Consider the following 17,347-nt stretch of genomic DNA (forward strand, 5'->3'; position numbering starts at 1 on the left):
GAGGGCTGGCCGCCGTGTGAACAACAATTCGCAGTTAATGGAGCTTATACAACCAATCATTTTCCTTTTTTCTCTGTGGCTGCTAGGGAGCTCAAGAATAAATTTTAGACTTGAAATATAGCAAGTGGTGAAAATAATTGTTGTTGTTCAGTCACTAAAGTCGTGTCTGACTCTTTTGTGACCCCCATGGACAGTAAGTAGCTGATCAGGCTCCTGTGTCCAAGGGATTTCCCAGGCAAGAATGCTGGAGCGGGTTGCCATTTCCTTCCCCAGGGCATCTTCCCAACCCAGGGATCGAACCCAGGTCTCCTGCCTAGCAGGTGGATTCTTTACCAACTGTGCCACCTGGGAAGTCCTGCTTAAAATATCTCCTGCTATTATTAATGGTCTGTTTAATGCACCATGCTAGTTTCTATTCAACCACCACCTCATTTAATTTCTTTTATTTTTTTTCCATTTAATTTCTTGAAGTCCCTTGAGAGGGATGGGCTATTTCCATGCTTCACGCAAGGAAACCAAGGCTCAGGGATGGGAAATGATTGACATGGGGTGACCAGATTGCTGATCCACTCTGGGATGGAAGGTGGGAGTAAAGTGCCTGATTTCCAAATCTGTCCACTTCTTTGTTCTGCAGACTCCTGAGGCTCCCGCTCTCAGGCAAACCATTTCCCTCCTCTGAGCTCCCATCTTCTCACCTCTGAATCGGTGATGCTAACAGCTACGCCATCGTGTCAACGTGGAATGAAAGCATGGTCAGAGCAAAGGTCCGATGGTCACACAAAGGATGGACCTGAGCCTGGAACCCAGGTCACCTGCCTCTCAAACCAGTTGCTCCTTCCTGACTCTGGGTCACTTCTCATGAGTGGTGGGGGGAGTCTAGCTGGCCAGACCTATCGGCCTGCAGTGGAGGCCACCACCCACTGGCTAAGGAGCCAGGGAGAGGATGCAGCCTCCTTCCTCCTCCTCCTCCTCCCAGTTGCGGGCCGGAACCCAGGGCCCCAGGGGTGCGGGGTGGGGAGGGCCCGCGTACCTTGCAGAGACAGGCCTCCCCGGAGGACCCGGTGCTGCCTCGCTCATCACAGCGCACGATCTGCTGGGCTGGAGATGCAAAGTTGGTGTTGGCAGGGAAGGTGGGAACAAGATGGACATAATCTGGACAGAATGGGGGGGGGGGGTGTGGGGCGCTCCCCAAGGACCAGGGGGAGTTTGTGCTGGACCAGGGCCTCGGGCCTGGGGGCGGGTGGCCTGGGAAGGTGACGCGGATGGCCTGTGCGATACTCACTGGTGGGCCTGCACTTCCCATTGGGCTGGATGGGGTTGCCCTCGTAGCCGGCGGCACAGCTGGGAGAGACAGAAGGTGGTCAGAGGCGCTCCCAGGCCCCCCACCCACTATGGCCTGATTCTCCCGGCCCCTACGGGCTCTCGCTCACCTCTCACAGCGGCGGCCTGTGTAGCCTGGGGCACACGCGTCACACGTGGCTTGGCCGTCCGTGTCCAGGAAGCAGGTGTCTGAGAACCTGTGGGGATGAGGCGGACGGGACGTGGGGCAGGGCTGCAATGAGGGGCCAGGCCAGGGCTCACAGACCCGCTCTGGGAGTGACTGCTGTCCACAGGGACACAGCAGGCCACGAGGCCCATCTGCCCTATTTTTACTTTTTTAAAGATATTTTATTTATTTTGGCCACTCTGTGAGGCATGTGGGATCTCAGTTCCCCAGTCAGGGTTTGAACTCAGGGCCCCTGCAGAGAAAGCACAGAATCTTGACCGCTGGACCCCCAGGGAAGTCCCGAGGCCCACCTCCTCTAGATCTGCAGCACTGGAAAGAAAGAGGGGTCCGTTGTACGGAAAAGGAGGCAGGCCCAGAGAGGTCAAGGGGCCAAGGGTAATTTATCGACCAGGGGAACCTCCGAAACCAGGTCTCCCCTCTCCCTGCCCAGAGGATGCCCCAGGCCCACTCCCCTATCTGCGCCCCTTGCCCCGCCTGCCCCTCCCGAGCCGGGTCTGACCTGCGGGAGGCGTCGATGTATGGGCACGGGCAGGGCCGGCAGGCCGTGGCTGTGGCTTTGGTGGCGTCCCCAAAGAAGCCCGCCTTGCATTTGTTGCACTGAGGTCCCTCCGTGTTGTGCTGGCAGTTCTGGGGGGAAGGGGAAGGAGGTGCTCAGGTTGGCGGAGAAGTCCTGTGCCCCGGCCCCCCACAACGACGTGGGACTACACCGGACCAGACGGGGCTCCGTGAGGGTGGGCCTCTGAGGCCGACTGGATCACTGTCCCCGGTTGTGCAGGAATCACCCCACAGCTTTGTACACAGGGGAACATCAGCTCTATCCTGACGGGGCGTTCATCACCCCACATCACAGCCTGTCCCACAGACAGTTCCAAATACCTGCTCTGTACTGACTGAAACCCACATCCTCCTTCCAGTCCGCACCCATTGGCCAGTTCTGCCCTCTGGAGGCGGATCCTCCTAGCCCTGACAGCTGTTCGGGGACTTGGAGATAATTGTTCTCCCTGCTTAAACCTTCTCTCAGCTCCCAATTCCAGCGCCATCCATCATTCCTAAGAAATAATGTAAGATTTATAGGCTCCTTCCTCTTAGGAATGGCCTGCTTAGGGCCATGTTTTACACCATACTCTCCAGGATTGATTGGTCTGACCACAGTGAAGAGTAGGACTTTCACCTCCCTTATCTGGACATAATATCTCTGTTAATGCATCCAGAGGTCACGAGAACTTGTGTGGCAGCCACAGCAGTCATTCTGGAGGCTTGTGCTAAGCATGCGGGCACAAGGAACTCTCAGCCGGAACCTCCCACCCTGCCCTTGCCCCTAGCCAGTGTCCAAGTGCCAGACGGCATAACTCACCAGGCAGTGGCCATACACAGGGTCACAAGAGCTGGCGTGGCCATTGCAGTTGCAGCCAGAGCAGGTGCCCAGGTAGGGCCCCCCGGGCACCCGGGTGAAGTGGGCGTCACAGCTCTCACAGGACAAGCCGGAATAGCCGATGGGGCATCTGCGGGGACAGAACCAAGACTGTGGCTGCAGGGACCGCGAAGCCTGGCGGTTTCTCCCCGACCTCTGCCAGGGCCTCTGGGGTCCCCGGCCCGGCTGGGTCGGGCACCTGCACTCCTCGACGCTGTGGGCGCGGCCGTGGCTGGTGGCGTAGGTGACGGTGGTGTCCATGGCGACGTCACTCAGCCCCACGCTGGCCATCTTGTGGTCGTACACCGTCTGGATGAGCACCGCCTCCAGGCTCTGTAGCACCTGCAGCATCTCCGCCCGCTGCACCGGCCGGCCGGACTCGTGGACCCAGTGCTCCTGGGTGGGGAACAGAGGCCGGGGCGCAGGGGGGCGGGTCGTGCATCAGAACCTGCCCAGCCTGTACCCCCGTCACCGCCAGCCCCGCGGGAGCAGGCCCCACGTACCTCAGAGAACTGGACCTGGCGTTGGTTCGGAACCCCCGGCTGGGTGGGCGTGTGGCCCCGGGAGAGCAGGCGGTGGCCGGCGCCCACAAGGACCACGTCCGGCCGCTGCACCGGCTCCAGCGAGCCGCGCGCCAGCTCATAGCGCACCCTGTAGCGCAGGGAGCCCCCGTAGGAGTCCACCTGGCCGGGACGGGCGGGTCAGGGCCGGGCAGCCGTGGGCACACGCGATGCCCGCTGGATGCCCCCTCCTCCCTCACTCTGTGTCACCCGTGCCGTGTGCCGGGCACGGGGGTGGGCACAGGGAAGCAAAAATGACGGCACTTGGGCTCTGCCTTCGGGGTGCTTAGCCCAGTTTGGGGGAAGAGTCTGATGATACTGTGTAAAAGGTGCCCAGGGAGACCAGAGCGGGGCCACTAAGCCCAGCTTAGATGTGGGGAGTGGTCCAGGAGGGTTTTTCCAAAGGCTGCATCAGCTCTTCTCCCATCCTGGCCACAGCGGGCAGAGACTCTGCCCTGAATGAACGAGGGCATTAGGACACCTCTCCCAGACAGAGACTGCCCCAATGCCCCCCTCCCAGCTTTAGAGGGAGCGGAGCCCAGGCAGGCTCCAAGCATGGACGCGAGGGGACTGGGCCCCTCCCCACCCAGGGCGGCCCCTTCACCTTGTTGCCCAGAAACTGCTCGGGCAGAGCCCAGAAGGAGTCGTGGACCAGGAAGCGTCGGGACAGGTCGACCAGCTGGAACTCCTGCAGAGCGGTGTCAATCTGCAGCTGGGTGGAGGAGACGGGTGGCATGCCGGGCTGCGTGGGCATCGTCACGTTCACGCCTGGGGGGCACAGGGGAGGGATGAGCGCCACGCATGTGCCTGCCCGAGACAGCCACCCGGGTGGTAGTCCAGAGAGACGGAAAATTCTGGGAGAAGTGTGATTTAGAGGGAACGTCAGTCTTTCTCCCAAAGTCAAATAAAAGCCAAGTTGTTTTTTTTTCCCCTCCTAAATTCCTGGAGGAGCATTTCCCAAAGCACTCCCCAGCAAAGCCAAAGCTGCCGAATGATGGGGGGGGTACCATTTGGGAACCCCAGGGTCAAGGAAAGGGTAAGGGGACTCTCTGCTGCAGGACTTCTCAGAGCCTTTGCTTGCCAATAGATCTGCACTGTCACGGCTGGAAGAGCCCTCCAGGGGTAGCAGAAAGCTACACAGCACTGAAGAATGGATGCCCAAGTTCTGGTTCCACCACCCTCCAGGTGTGTGAGTCTGAGCAAAGGCCTCAGTTTCTCTATCTGTAAAATGGGGGCAACAGTGGCTTGCATCCCAGGGTTATCAGGAAGCTAAAGTAAGCAAACCGATACAATATGCTTAAAACAGAGTGGAACACAAAGGGAGTGCTCAAAAACTAGATAGCTGTTATTGTTCCTGTGACTATGATGGGTCCTTGGGTCCAGCTGTGTCCTACACACACACACACACACACACACACACACACGGGAATTCTCTCTGCAGCATCCTCCCGGATCTCTAGGGCAGCAGTAACAATCCAGGAGAACTTTCTGTGATAATGGAAATGTGCCTGAACCCAGGTCTGTCTGATGTCTAGGCTCTTGCCATCCGGCCTCTCAGAGTCCGAGAGAACTGAGTCCAGCTGCCTGACTTTACATTTGGGAAAACAGGCCCAAAGAAGCCAAGAGTCTCAAAGTCACACGAGCAGTAGTAAGTGGTGCATCAAGAAGTCAGCTCCAGGCTAAGACTATGCCAAAGCCTGGGCTCTTACGCTCGGGGTCACTGGTGCCTCTCCATACTTCAGGGTGAGGACGCGGAGGGCAGCAGCAGGGAGCTGGGCACTTCCCTCGGACCGAGCGCTATTCTGAGTGGCTTACGCGTGTTTACCCACTAGGTCCTCATAACAACCCGGGGGGTTATATTTTATCCTCGTCTTGTAGACGAGCAAACGGAGGCACTAGATAGTTAACTTGGCCAAGGGCCCACGGCAGTGAGGGTCAGAGTCAGAGTCTAAACCCGGATGTGACTCCACGGCCCGCCCTCTTCGTCACCTAATGCAGACAGGTATCAACTGCAGATTTCACTTCTCCTAAAAGAGCTTGTTTTCCCCCTGAAACACTTTTCCTACAGGGCCTGGCATTTCTTCAGCAGCCTCGTGTGCCTCCCTGGACTGGCTCCATCTGTCCAGGGCATATGCTGCGTTCCCGATTGTCTGCCCTCTGAGCCCGCGGGAGCCCGGTGCCCGCCTCCCGCCCACCAGCGCACCCTTGAAGTCGTTGGGCTGGTCAAAGCGCAGCCGGATCTGGTCCCGGAAGCGGCGGCTGCTCTGGCAGACGTTGGTGACGCCGAAGCAGAAGCAGGGCAGGCAGGAGGCGCTGTGCTCCAGGTAGAAGTGCCCGTCGGGGCAGGGACCTGCGGGGCGGCACGGGAGTGGGCTACAGCCGGTCCCCGGCGGACAAGCCCGGCTCCCGCCCCGCGCCTGCTGCCCGCCTGCCCCGGTGCGCCGTACCCCGCTGCGGGATGAGCTCCAGGACGCCGTCGGGAATGCCGAACACCATGCCCCGGGCGTTCATGGCCTCGCAGGTGTAGGCGCCCTGGTCTGCCTCCTTCACGTCGTGGATGGTCAGCGTGCCGCGGCCGCCCTCACTGGTCACTGTCACCCTGGTGGCCCCCCAGAGACAAGAGGCAGGGGTCGGGCCGGGACCGCTGGCCCCACCTCCTCTCCAGCCCCAGCCCCCTGCCGGGACCCAGAGCCGCACCTGGGATGCGAGGGGATGTGGCCCCAGTTGAGTCTCCAGTTGATGATAGGGGTGGGGACACCAATGGCCACGCAGGTGAAGGTCACCGTCTGGCCCCGGGAAGCCTGGATCAACTCCTGGGGAGGGGTCACCACCTGGGGAGGCACTGGGGGAAGAAGAACAGGAGTGAGGGGTGGGAGGCACTGAGGGGGGAGGAGGAGGGGGCCAGGGGGAGACTGCGGGGAGGGGCCCAGGGCCCAGAGCTCGCCCCCCAGCTCCCCGCTCACTGCAGCCGAACTCATCGCTGCGGTCCGGACAGTCGCTCTCCTCGTCACAGTGGAAGCTGGCCGGGATGCAGGTGTTTGTGGACACGCAGCGAAACTTGGTGGGCCCACAGACATCCTCGGGGCGCTTGACAGCTGGGAACAGAGCCGGGTGGTGTGGGCAGCGGGCACTGCCCTCAGGGAGGACTGCCCCCCCACCACACCAAGCCTGCCTACTTATGCCTGGCAGCCCAGGCTGCCCACCTTCCCCGGGTGTTCCTAGGATCACACTCTCATCCTGCCTGCAAGACAACACAGGCCCCCTGACCAGGCCCAGACTCTGCCACCACAACACTGCCCACAGTGTCATGGAACCCAGTCATCCGTCCAACACAGTCCACCTGTATCCCCCGAAACAGTCACCCCTGGTGCGGCAGTCACGCAGCTCCTCCCACATCCAGTTACCAGAGATGCACAAGATCCAAGGCACGGCCCCAGGAGCCAGTACCCTGGGACACCAGCTGCTACCTGGGCACTTCTGTCTACTGGAAAGGCCTTTAGCAAGGGCCTGCTGCAGCCCAGATCTCGCTGCTCTGCACCTCTCTAAGGGGCCCAGGGGTGCCACCTGACCCGAGACAGCCGTCCATGGACTGGCCGGTCAGCCATCCAGAGGCCTGGAGCTGACCCAGCCCCAGGGTGGGGCCCCAGCTAGGCATCTCTAGTAGAAGCTAACTGACATTCTTCTTCAGGGAGACGGAGCTTGAGACAGACACACAGGCACGGCAGAGGGATGTAGGAGCTTGAGACAGACACACAGGCACGGCAGAGGGGTGTAGGAGCAGAGGCTGCCTGGCCACAGAGGGGGAGCTCAGTGGAGCCAGGAGGACCCACCTACTGCTACTGCCAAGACCCCGCCAGCCCCCAGAGCCACTCCCTTTTCACGTCCTCTGTTCTGCACTCGGTCAGCAAGGACGTGGCTTTCCTTGGACTGTTGCCCTGCAGAGGCCTCCGAGAAGGGCTTTTCAACTAAAACCCTCAATTACTTCTCCCTCTCAAGGGACTGTGTTGTCAGGCAAGCTTGGAGTCGCAGAGGGATGGCATAAAATTCTGCCAGTCTGCGGCACCATGCTGCCCGTCTCTCTCCAGGGTTTGCTGTGGAGCGGGGACAGCAGGGGAGGCGAGGAGGAGAGGCTGGACCCATGGATGTTTGGAATGTCAGCCCGCTCAAACTGTGGCCCGGGGTCATAGAGCAAGGCTCCCATTAGCCTCAATCTGGGACTACCAGGCCCCAGGCTTCGCCTCATAGGATCAGACACACAAGATGCTACCTGAGGTGGTCCTGACTCTCCAGGCTCACCCACTTAACTGTCACGGTGTCTATCACACTGACTAGATGGATGGGTGGCCAGTGGAGAGAAGGGTGGCTGGACAGATGAACAGGAGGCGGGAAAGATGTTGGCTCCATGAATGGCTAGCTGAATGGGGAGCTGACAAGATGGATAATGCATGGATGGATGACAGATGGATTCATGATAGAATTAATGGTGAAGTGGACAGGAGGAAGGACACTGGATTGACAGGTAGATGAGGGGCTTTGCAGCTCAACAATGGATGAATAGATAGGTGGGTGGTAGGTGGATAGGTGGATGGGAGGAAGAAGGGATGTCAGACTGATGGACAGATGGTGGATGGCTGAATGGTTACATGGATGAAAAGCTGCAGATGGAGGAACAAATAACACAGAACCAGCTCTAGATGAAAAACCTACAGGGCCTTAAAGGGAAGGCTTTGCCTCACACGTCCATCATCAAGGGACCCTGGTTTATCAAGCCTACTGAGCCACTCATCTGACCCCCACCCAAGCATACATGGCAAACAGTAACAAATAAATGAAGAGACAGTAACCACCAGCTGTCCAGCCACAGTGCTTGCTACAAAGGTCAGCTCAGCATCAGAGAGAGACCTTACAAGTCTGTCCCCAGGGCCTCCACCACTCAGCCAGGGGATGGTGCACAAACCTGTCTGAGAAGGGTCAGGGCTCGGGGAGCGCGGTCAGCGGGGCGGACACTCACGGCAGTCGGCCTCGTCGGTGTGGTCCTCACAGTCAAAGTCGCCGTCGCAGCGCCAGAGCTTGAGGGCACAGTGCCCGTTTCCACAGGGGAACTCATTGGGCTCACAGGGCGGGGTGGGGCCTGGGGGACCACGGGGCCAGGGTTCAGCTGGAGGCCTCCGGGGCCTCTCCCCCCACCCCAGCACCCCGCCCCCGCCCCACGCCCCGCCCGGCCCGCACCGCAGTCCGCCTCATCGCTGCCATCTGCGCAGTCCTCTTGCCCATCACACACGTAGTCTTTGGGGATGCAGTGCCCGCTGTGACACGCGGCCTCGTGGGGCCCGCAGGGCACGGGCCTGCCTGGGCTGGGCAGTGCGGCCTGGGGCACCGGGGTGGCTGGGCGCTGCTGGTCAGGGAGTGCCTCCGGCTGGACTGGTGCTGGTGGGGTGGCCACCAGAGGGGGAGGCTGGGAGCTGAGCGTGGGCATCGGCTCCTCTGTGGACAGAGCCCGCTGGGCGTTGGCACGCAGGGGCGGCTTCTCTCCTCTTGTCCCCCACCCCGTCCCCAGGCCCCTGACCCTGTTACCACCCCTCCCAGGTCCCTGCCCACCTCCCCCTTGCCTGCAGCAAACCCTCCTGGCACCCCCGCCCCAGGCTGACGTGGAGGCCACCGTGTGCCCAGACAGCCCCTCACCACAATCGAGCTCATCAGACATGTCCCTGCAGTCAGGCCTCCGATCACAGCGGAACTCTAGGGCCACACACTCATTATAGCGGTGGCAGGCGAACTCCACCTCGGTGCAGGCTCTGGGGACCTGGGGCACTGTGGGGAGCAGGGGGGGCTGTCAGAGAGGCAGGCAGACAATGTCGGGGAGACACGGGCACTGCAGAGCCGGGACGGGGTTCTGGGGCTCCGCGTCGGGCCCAGTGGTTTCCGGCTCAGCAAGGGCCCAGAGCACGCACGGTGGACGCATCACAGCACACCTGGGACGTGGGCTCTGTGGCAGCGGTCTCACCCGCCCCCCGTGCGGACCCCACACGCAGCCGGCATGCCACACCATGCAACCACCAGAGCACACGTGGGCAGGCCACAGCCAGGCCTAGTGAGGATGAAGAGGAAGGGGCGGGGGGCGGCCAGTGTGCGGTGCCCAGCCACCACGCCCTCATCCTGCCTTCCCCTCCATCCATTAGCTTCTCTAGGGCCCCGGCTTGGCCTGGGTCTGGCTTTACACGCTCACCTGGTGTCATTGCGGCCGCCACAGCGGCCGGAGGGGGCGGGGGTGTCTGTGCTGGAAAGGAAGGTGTGATCAGTGGCCGTCCCACCTGGGAGCTGGGGGCTTGCAGGGCTGAGCCAGCCCCATCTTACCCTCCCTAGCCAGCAGGACTCATTAAAAAGTGGGGGGAAGAGGACGAGGCCCCCAGAAATCTTGATCTGGGCCTGGGGATGCCAAGGAACAAACCTGATCTTTGGGCACATTAATTGAGGTGTGATGTGCAGAACAAGGGAGGTGATGGTTTCACCATGTGTTTTTCTGATGGGGGTCACACCACGGTAGGGGTGGAGTTTGTTCGGTTCTTAGTCGGGGAGGAGGGTGACATGTCCCAGGAGAGGACTGAGATGCAGATGGGGCTGGGAACTCCCAGCCCGTGAGGAATGAACTGGGACTGTTTGGCTCAGAGAAGAAAACACTCCGGGAGTTGGAACGTGAGTCAGAGGGTGCAATGAAAAGAAAGCTGGGCCCCACGGAAGGTTCAAAGGTACAAAGCTGTGCGTCTAATAACAGCTGTGTGCCTGGGGCCAGTTTCCTGTTGTCTCTGAGCCGTGCGTCTCACAGGTTCTGGCAAGACCAGCACAAACACAGAGTTTGGTTTGCATCCTGGCTTTTGCCCGCTCTGTGTAAGTGGTTTTGGAGCAACCATTTTCCCCTCACTGGGCCTCAGGGCCTTTGTCTCTAAAACAGGAGAAATAATATCTACATCACAGGAATTACTGGGAAGTCTGAATGGGAGTGGCGTGCATACAGTCAGGCTCAGTGAGTAATTGTTGGTGATTAAACAGAAAGTAGTTTGGACCCGAAAGCACTGTGTGAAGAAAGGAATTTACTACCTATTGTCAATGTAGAGACGTTAATAGAGAGAAAAGCAGAAACCGGGTCTCATGGGTACCCACTGGAGGAAACGGATGTTGCTCAACCAGAGATAAGAGTGCACAACGATTGATGGGGAAGACTCATAAGGTGGTGAGCTCCCCGTCGCTACCAGTGTGCAAGGCCAAACTAGGAGAGCCCGTGGTGGGGACACTGAATGGGCGGGGGCGCGCACATGAGTCTGAGAAGCCAGAGGGGGTCGCCCCTGCCTCCAGGATGGGCTCACCTGTGCCCAGGCGTCGGAACTGGAATCCCTGGGGAGAGGTGATGTAGGAGGCGATGGAGCCGCTGGAGATGACGCCGTGCAGCACCTCCTGAATCTGAGCCCCGTCGGCATTCCCTTCTGAGCCCACATCCAGCTCCACGAAGACCCAGCCGTCCAGTTCTCTGGGGGTGGGTGTGGGGTGGGGCGGAAGGGGGAGGAAGACACCTGTGGTCTCAGCTCCTGCCCCGGGGCCCCTGCCCGATGCTCAGGCCTGATCTCAACTCTCCCCCTGGCTCCTGGACAGCCTGCACCCCACGTGGGGCAAGTGAAGGTCCAAACTGCCCCTCCACCAGTCTTCACATTTCCACCAGGAGTGGGGCCACCCCTTGGGCCCCTCCTGCTGCCCACCTGCCACTGGGGCTCCTCCCATCCTTGCCTGCCCCACACCAGCTGCCTCCCCGCCCCCCACCGGGGCCCCGTCTCACTTGATGAACACCACACTGACAACCTGGTCTCCGGGAATCTTCAGGTACTCTGACTCCAGCTGGAGAGGGACACGGCACCATCAACCTCCGGAGCCCCTCACCCACCTTCAGTCCCGTACCCCGCCACGCTTGGGGAGCCCCCCCCAAAGCCCCTTCACCTCACCGTGTCTACCACAGCCTCCGACACCTCTCGGAACTCCTCGGAGCCTGCGTCCTCCAGCTGAGGGCTATAGTCGATGGAGCGAGTGAAATTCACCAGCGCTCGGAAATAAACTGCAAAAGGGAGTTGCGGGTGGGGGATGGAGTCACTATGAGGGGCCCAGCCTGGCAGAACGGGGGCCTCAGGCAGCTGGGCCAGTGGGTAGAGATAGGAAGGTGGTCCCTGGAGGCCTCCAGTTGAGGCTGACACCTGTGTGCCCACAGCTGTGCCCAGCAGGACTGCCCAGAGCTCAAAACCCAGGCCTTGCACTTGAGTGAAGGACTTAACTAACAGGGAAAATGGCCCAATCCAGATCCCAAGTGATGGTGCAGAAGAGGAGGCCTCCTCTGGCTCAGAGGAAGGCTGGGTGAGAAGGGGGATGCTCCAAAGGAGGTGGCCTGGCAGAGAAATATTTTTTTCTTTGGTTGCACCACACTGCTTGTGAAATATTAGTTTCCAAACTAGGGATCAAACCGGGGCCTCAGAAGTGAAAGCGCTGAGTCTTAACCACTGGGCGGCAAGGGAATTCCCTCCACCCCCGCCCCACCGCTTTTTATTGGTACAGAAATTACTCGAAAGTGACCGTGACATGTTCCTCCTCCTCCCTCCCCCAACTCACGCCAGTGCCTACTCATCCTTCAGGGCTTGGTTCAGCCATCACCTCCTCCAAGAAGACTACCTGAACTGCCTTCCCTTCCCAACCCTTGCTGATAGAGACCCCTCCTTCGGGGTCCCCCAGCCTCTTGGTTTCTCCCATGAGTTCCTTCTACCCCCAGTGTGGTATAGCTCCTATGCGGTTACACAGGGCCGACAGAGCGCCGTCATAGAGATTGTGGGTTCTGAGGTCAGCCACATCTCAGGCACGGACCTCACCTCTCTGAACTTCTGTTTCCTTTTTGCAGACGTTGATTACATTTACTGCATCGGGTTGCAGCGGGGAATAAATGATAGCATGCTTAGAAGGTCACTCCCCTGTGTATGAAGATGCAGCCCCGGGCAAGGAGCAAGTACTAGGGAATCAAAGATGCTCTCACTTTTCTCTCTACTGCTAGACGATAAATGTGACGGGGGGAACCTCAGCTCTCATTTACCCTGGTACCCCCAGTGCCTACACAGTGCCGGGCACACCGTAGGTGCTTAATATGTGACGGTTGAATAAATTCACAGCAGATTGGTGTGAGCATACACTTACAACTACTGTTTACTGAGCAACTGCTATATATATTTAATGCACATTAAATCTTATAACAGAAGTCTTAAATACGAGTTGTAAATGAGGCATACATGTGTATACACAGACACACACAGTGCTTCGATGAGAGTCTGGCACATAGAAGAAGCGATATAATCTGAACTATCACTCTAGAAGAGGCCGTATAGCTTAGTGCTGAAAAGCTCAGTCTCTGAGCAAAACTGCCATTTATAATTAAAATAATTGAAAACTGCCCTGTAACCTTAAGAAAGTTACTTAATCTCTCTGAGCCTCGGTTTCCTCATCTATAAAACAGGGACAAGAGTAGTGTCCACCCACGAGGGCTGTTGTGAGGATAAAATAAGATAAGGAATAGAAAATGCTTCTAACAGCATCTGGCACACACCAGGGGCAGCAAGGGTTAGCTGGATTCTCTCTGGTCTTTAAGACAAACCGAAGGAATGGACTTGGTTTTATTTCTTCCCATCTGAGAGAGGCATTCATGGCTTTATCAGATCTATATTGAAGGTCTTTAATAAGCTAGGCCAATACTTTGGCCACCTGATGTGAAGAGTTGACTTATTTGAAAAGACTCTGATGCTGGGAAAGATTGAAGGCAGGAGGAGAAGGGGACGACAGAGGATGAGATGGTTGGATGGCATCACCGGCTCGATGGACATGAGTTTGAGTAAGCTCTGGGAGTTGGTGATGGACAGGGAAGCCTGGCGTGCTGCAGTCCATGTGGTTGCAAAGAGTCGGACACGACTGAGCAACTGAACTGAACTGAATAAGCCAGGCATGTTTTAGGGGTAGGGGATAGAGCGGTGAACTTCATAAGCGACGATTTCTGTCCTCCCGGAGATCACTTTTGAGGGGGAGAAGAAAGGAAATAAAACACATGGGCGAGGAATATCTGGACCATGGGCGGGGGAGAAACAAGGGTGGGGGAGCAGGCGCGCTGGGGTAGGGTAGGGCTGCTCCTCTCCAGGGGCGGCCAGCAAGGCCTCCCCTCCCAGGGGACGCTCAGAGGCAGAGAGCGAGGTGCCGGGGGGCAGCCAGGAGAAGAGGATTCCAGGCGGGAGGAACCGCAGCTGCGGAGCCCCTGAGGCAGAAGGGGGCCCAGAGGAGTGACAGATGAGCCGCAGGCGGGCAGCAGAGCTGGGCCCGTCCTCCTGCCCCTTCATGCTGTCTCTCAGGCCCCTGGGTGCGCACCCCAACTCCGCGCCAGGACCACCCCCCCCACCTTGGCAGCTCACTGAGCAAGCCCCCAGGGAATGGGGATGGCAGCCACGTGACAGCAAGAGTGGCTGGCCGGGGTGCCCGCAAGGGAGGGTGCCCGTGAGGGCAGTACTGGACCACGGGGCTGGGCTGGGCGGGGCTGCTGGGGGCCGGGCGGGCGGGGCCCCGTGGGCTGGAGCGTGAGGGCCGTGAGCTTGGCCACAGAGGCCTCTTGTGAGCGGCCACAGAGGCCCATTGAGAGTCCCCACCCCGGCCTCTGGCCTCCGCCCCACGGCCCAGCGCGGGCTGAGGAGGCCAGGCCTCTGCCCAGGAATGTGCCCGCTGTCCGGGGGGGGGGGGATGGGGGTGGGAGGGGGCCAGGCTCCACAAAAGCCCCTTTCTCCCAGGGCCTGGGAAGGACACAGACCCTCCAGCCTGCCCCCGCCCCCGCCTCCTCCCAGACCAGGGGCAAGGTCGGGGTGAGTGCCCTCCCTGGCGCAGGTAGCGGAGGGCCTGGGCACAAGGTGAGGCTGCGTCTGCTCCAGGAACCGACCACCCAGGCCGAGGGGGCTGCTGCGGGGTGGCCGGGGGCGGGAGTGCTCTCCTGGGGCAGGGAGGCCTGCCCTGGCCAGCTGTCTGCATGCTGGCCCTCATCTGACCCCATCTGGACGGCTCAGCTCCAGTCTGGAGGGGTAGGAGGCCCAGAGCGGCCTGGCACCCCAGGCGGGGGTGGGGACCACCCCCAGGGCCTGGAGCCGCCCACCCCACTTACTGTCCATACCCAGTCCCTGCTCAACAGAATTTCCTCCCCGCACCCTGGGGCTCCGAACTGCCAGGCTAATCCTTTGGGGTCCCCTGGGTGGGCCCAGGATCGGCCAGGCCTGAGGTGGATCCAAGTCATCTCCAGATTCTAGGGCCTTTGCCCCAAGGGGTTCGTTGTACCCACCCTGCCTCACTGGCACCCCAGGGGAGAACAGCAGGGGCCCGGCCCGCTAAGCCCGGATGGGGAAGGAGCAGGGGAGCGGGTGGGGCCCGCTGGGGCAGGCGCAGCGGGCGAGCCTGGCCCAAGACACTAGAGGGAGCATGGGGTCTCCAGTGGGACAAAGGGCAGGCTGGCGGTGGGGAAGAGGACCCAGGAGAAAGGAGGGAGTGGACAAGATGGGAGAGACGTGGGCGGGGCGGAGAAGGGAAGCGCTTCCCCACGGCCAGAGGAGACTCCTGGTCATCACACCGGCCGTGGGAGGGGGTCCCCGGGCAGGGGAGGTCCCCAGGGCCGGCAGAGAGGAGCAACAGAGGTGAGGAAGGGGCAGAGACAGAAGGAGGGGGAGAGACCAATGGGAGAGACAGAGGCGGAGGTGACAGAGACACAGAGATGGAGACAGAAAACAGAGATGAAACAGAGAGATGGGGTTGCAGACACGACCATACAGAGACGTAGAGACAGCGTGGTGGGGAGAAGCAGAGAAAAGATGAGACGAAGGCGCAATGGAGGGAGGGAAAGACAGAGACATGGACGCGGAGACGGCGTGTCCAACAGACAGAGGGAGGAAAAGCCGGAGAGGGGACGAGGTGCGGATGAGACAGACACAGACAGCGGGAAGGACAAAGCCCAAGGCAGGGCAGGCAGGGTGTGGAAGAGACACGTGGACAGACTGTCGCAGGATGGATTAGAGCCGGAGAGACACAGAGGCTGTCAAGACGGGAAGCAACGGGGTGAGGGGAGCTGGGCCGGGTTCCCAAGGCCGGGGGAGGCAGAGCCAGGGGCCGTCCGGGGTGGGTACTGGCATTCAGGGCTTGGGGAGTACAGGGCTGGGACAAAGCCGAGGGGAGCCACAACCCTGCCTGAGGGAAGAGGAGAGGGAGGAGGCATCTCAGATGATGCTCTGTGGTCCGGGAGTGGGTCAGCTTATGGTCAGGACAGCCCTCGCTTACCGGAGGAAGGAGGGAACTGCCCTTGGGCAAGGCCGAAGCAGACCCACGGGCCCTGGGAGTCAAGGAGACTTATCTGCGGCCTCTCGGGCTAAGATTCAGCCCAGCTGCCTGGACCTGCCCCAGGGGCACGGTCTGGAGCCAACGTTGGGGCCTGGAGGGCCTACGTCCCCACACCTTCCCGTAGATGAGCCCCACACGATAGGAGAGGCTCCTGCCCTTGGGCCCTCCCCGCTGCCTCCTCTGGCTCACCCTGCCCCCGCCCCTGCTCTCTCCTGCCCCCCAACCCAGGAACCCCGGCCTTCCAGCAGGTGACCCAACATGAGGCAGGCTCCCTTCTGGGCCCAGCTCCTGGCCTATCAGGATGCCCGAGCCACAGAGCGCCTCGGTCTGCCCTTCCCTGCCCGCTCTGCATCAGTCACCCCAAGCAGGCCCTGGGGAAGGACTCCACGGCTGAGCTGCCCTGGGAGGTGAGATCCTGGCTTTGAATGCTGAGTGGCTGACGCTCAGTCCCATCGGAACTGGGCATTTCCCAACACAGGCAGGCAGAGAACCCGGACACCCCCAACCTCGTAGGGACCGGCCAGTCAAGGCACACAGCTGTCACTCGATGGGGAGGAGGCCGCCCCCATGGCAGGTGCAAGGAGGCCTCAAGGCCCTCAGCCCAGGAGATGGAGCCTCTGCGGCTGGGATTCCCCAGGGGGCAGGCTGGGGGCCTGTGTGCTGTCCCCAGATACTTACCCATCTGGAAGTCCCCGCTGCCCAGGTCGCCGCTGCCCACACCGTCTACAAGCAGAAGAAAGACTTTTTCAGCAACAACTAATCTTCACTGACTACCTACCGGGTGTCAGGCGCGGCTCTGGGCACCCAGTACACGGTGGGGAGGATCGTGAAAACACAGCTGTTGGGACTTCCCTGGACGTTCAGGGGTTAAGACTGGTTCTTCCAATGCAGGGAACTCAGGTTCGATCCCTGGGCGGGGAACTGAGATCCCACAGGCCATGTGGCTCGGCATAAAAAGTGAAAGTGAAAGTCGCTCAGTCCTGTCCGACTCTTTGTGACCCCATGGACTATACAGTCCATGGAATTCTCCAAGCCAGAACACTGGAGTGGGGAGCCTTTCCCTCCTCCAGGGGACCTTCCCAACTCAGGGATCAGAGCCAGGTCTCCCGCATTGCAGGCGGATTCTTTACCAGCTGAGCCACAGGGGAAGCCCAAGAATACTGCAATGGGTAGCCATGAAACAAAAATGGGTAGACATGAAATAAAACACAGCTGTTGTCTCCTCTCCACACCTAGGGAGGGCCGCCTGTAAAAACTAGGAAAGCCTCCATCAGAGAGGGTGTGGTCCAGGCTGGATGGAATGGGCGGGGCCAGGTCAGACCCGCCTCTAGGTGAGGACGGGAGGAAGTGGAGTAGCGGGGCTTCAGGGGCCATAATCACCCTCTGCTGTGCACTGCCCACCACCTTCCCCTTAAGTCCAGCTTATCCTGGGCTGTGAGGGGA

General features: G+C 60.1%; 1 protein-coding gene across 5 annotated transcripts in view; it reads right to left on the minus strand.

Moving 5' to 3' along the window:
- The window catches only part of HSPG2 (heparan sulfate proteoglycan 2), a 108,013-nt gene that overhangs the window by 53,525 nt on the left and 37,141 nt on the right, over positions 1–17,347 (minus strand). For 3 of the 5 annotated variants that reach the window (XM_061148119.1, XM_061148118.1, XM_061148117.1), the window contains exons 3-22: positions 16,583–16,627; positions 11,467–11,576; positions 11,304–11,362; positions 10,840–11,000; positions 9,705–9,755; positions 9,161–9,289; positions 8,708–8,962; positions 8,490–8,609; positions 6,442–6,573; positions 6,176–6,320; positions 5,926–6,077; positions 5,682–5,828; positions 4,083–4,246; positions 3,422–3,601; positions 3,118–3,314; positions 2,862–3,009; positions 2,007–2,134; positions 1,431–1,517; positions 1,283–1,341; positions 1,031–1,098 (exon numbers count right to left, since the gene is read on the minus strand). In XM_061148119.1, coding sequence (XP_061004102.1) covers positions 1,031–1,098; positions 1,283–1,341; positions 1,431–1,517; positions 2,007–2,134; positions 2,862–3,009; positions 3,118–3,314; positions 3,422–3,601; positions 4,083–4,246; positions 5,682–5,828; positions 5,926–6,077; positions 6,176–6,320; positions 6,442–6,573; positions 8,490–8,609; positions 8,708–8,962; positions 9,161–9,289; positions 9,705–9,755; positions 10,840–11,000; positions 11,304–11,362; positions 11,467–11,576; positions 16,583–16,627 — 2,537 coding nt within the window. The remainder of the gene's footprint in view (positions 1–1,030; positions 1,099–1,282; positions 1,342–1,430; positions 1,518–2,006; positions 2,135–2,861; positions 3,010–3,117; positions 3,315–3,421; positions 3,602–4,082; positions 4,247–5,681; positions 5,829–5,925; positions 6,078–6,175; positions 6,321–6,441; positions 6,574–8,489; positions 8,610–8,707; positions 8,963–9,160; positions 9,290–9,704; positions 9,756–10,839; positions 11,001–11,303; positions 11,363–11,466; positions 11,577–16,582; positions 16,628–17,347) is intronic. The other 2 variants (XM_061148122.1, XM_061148120.1) reach the window with 1 other exon arrangement.

The sequence above is a fragment of the Dama dama genome, chromosome 8, assembly GCF_033118175.1.
Source record: "Dama dama isolate Ldn47 chromosome 8, ASM3311817v1, whole genome shotgun sequence".
Lineage (NCBI taxonomy): Eukaryota > Metazoa > Chordata > Mammalia > Artiodactyla > Cervidae > Dama > Dama dama.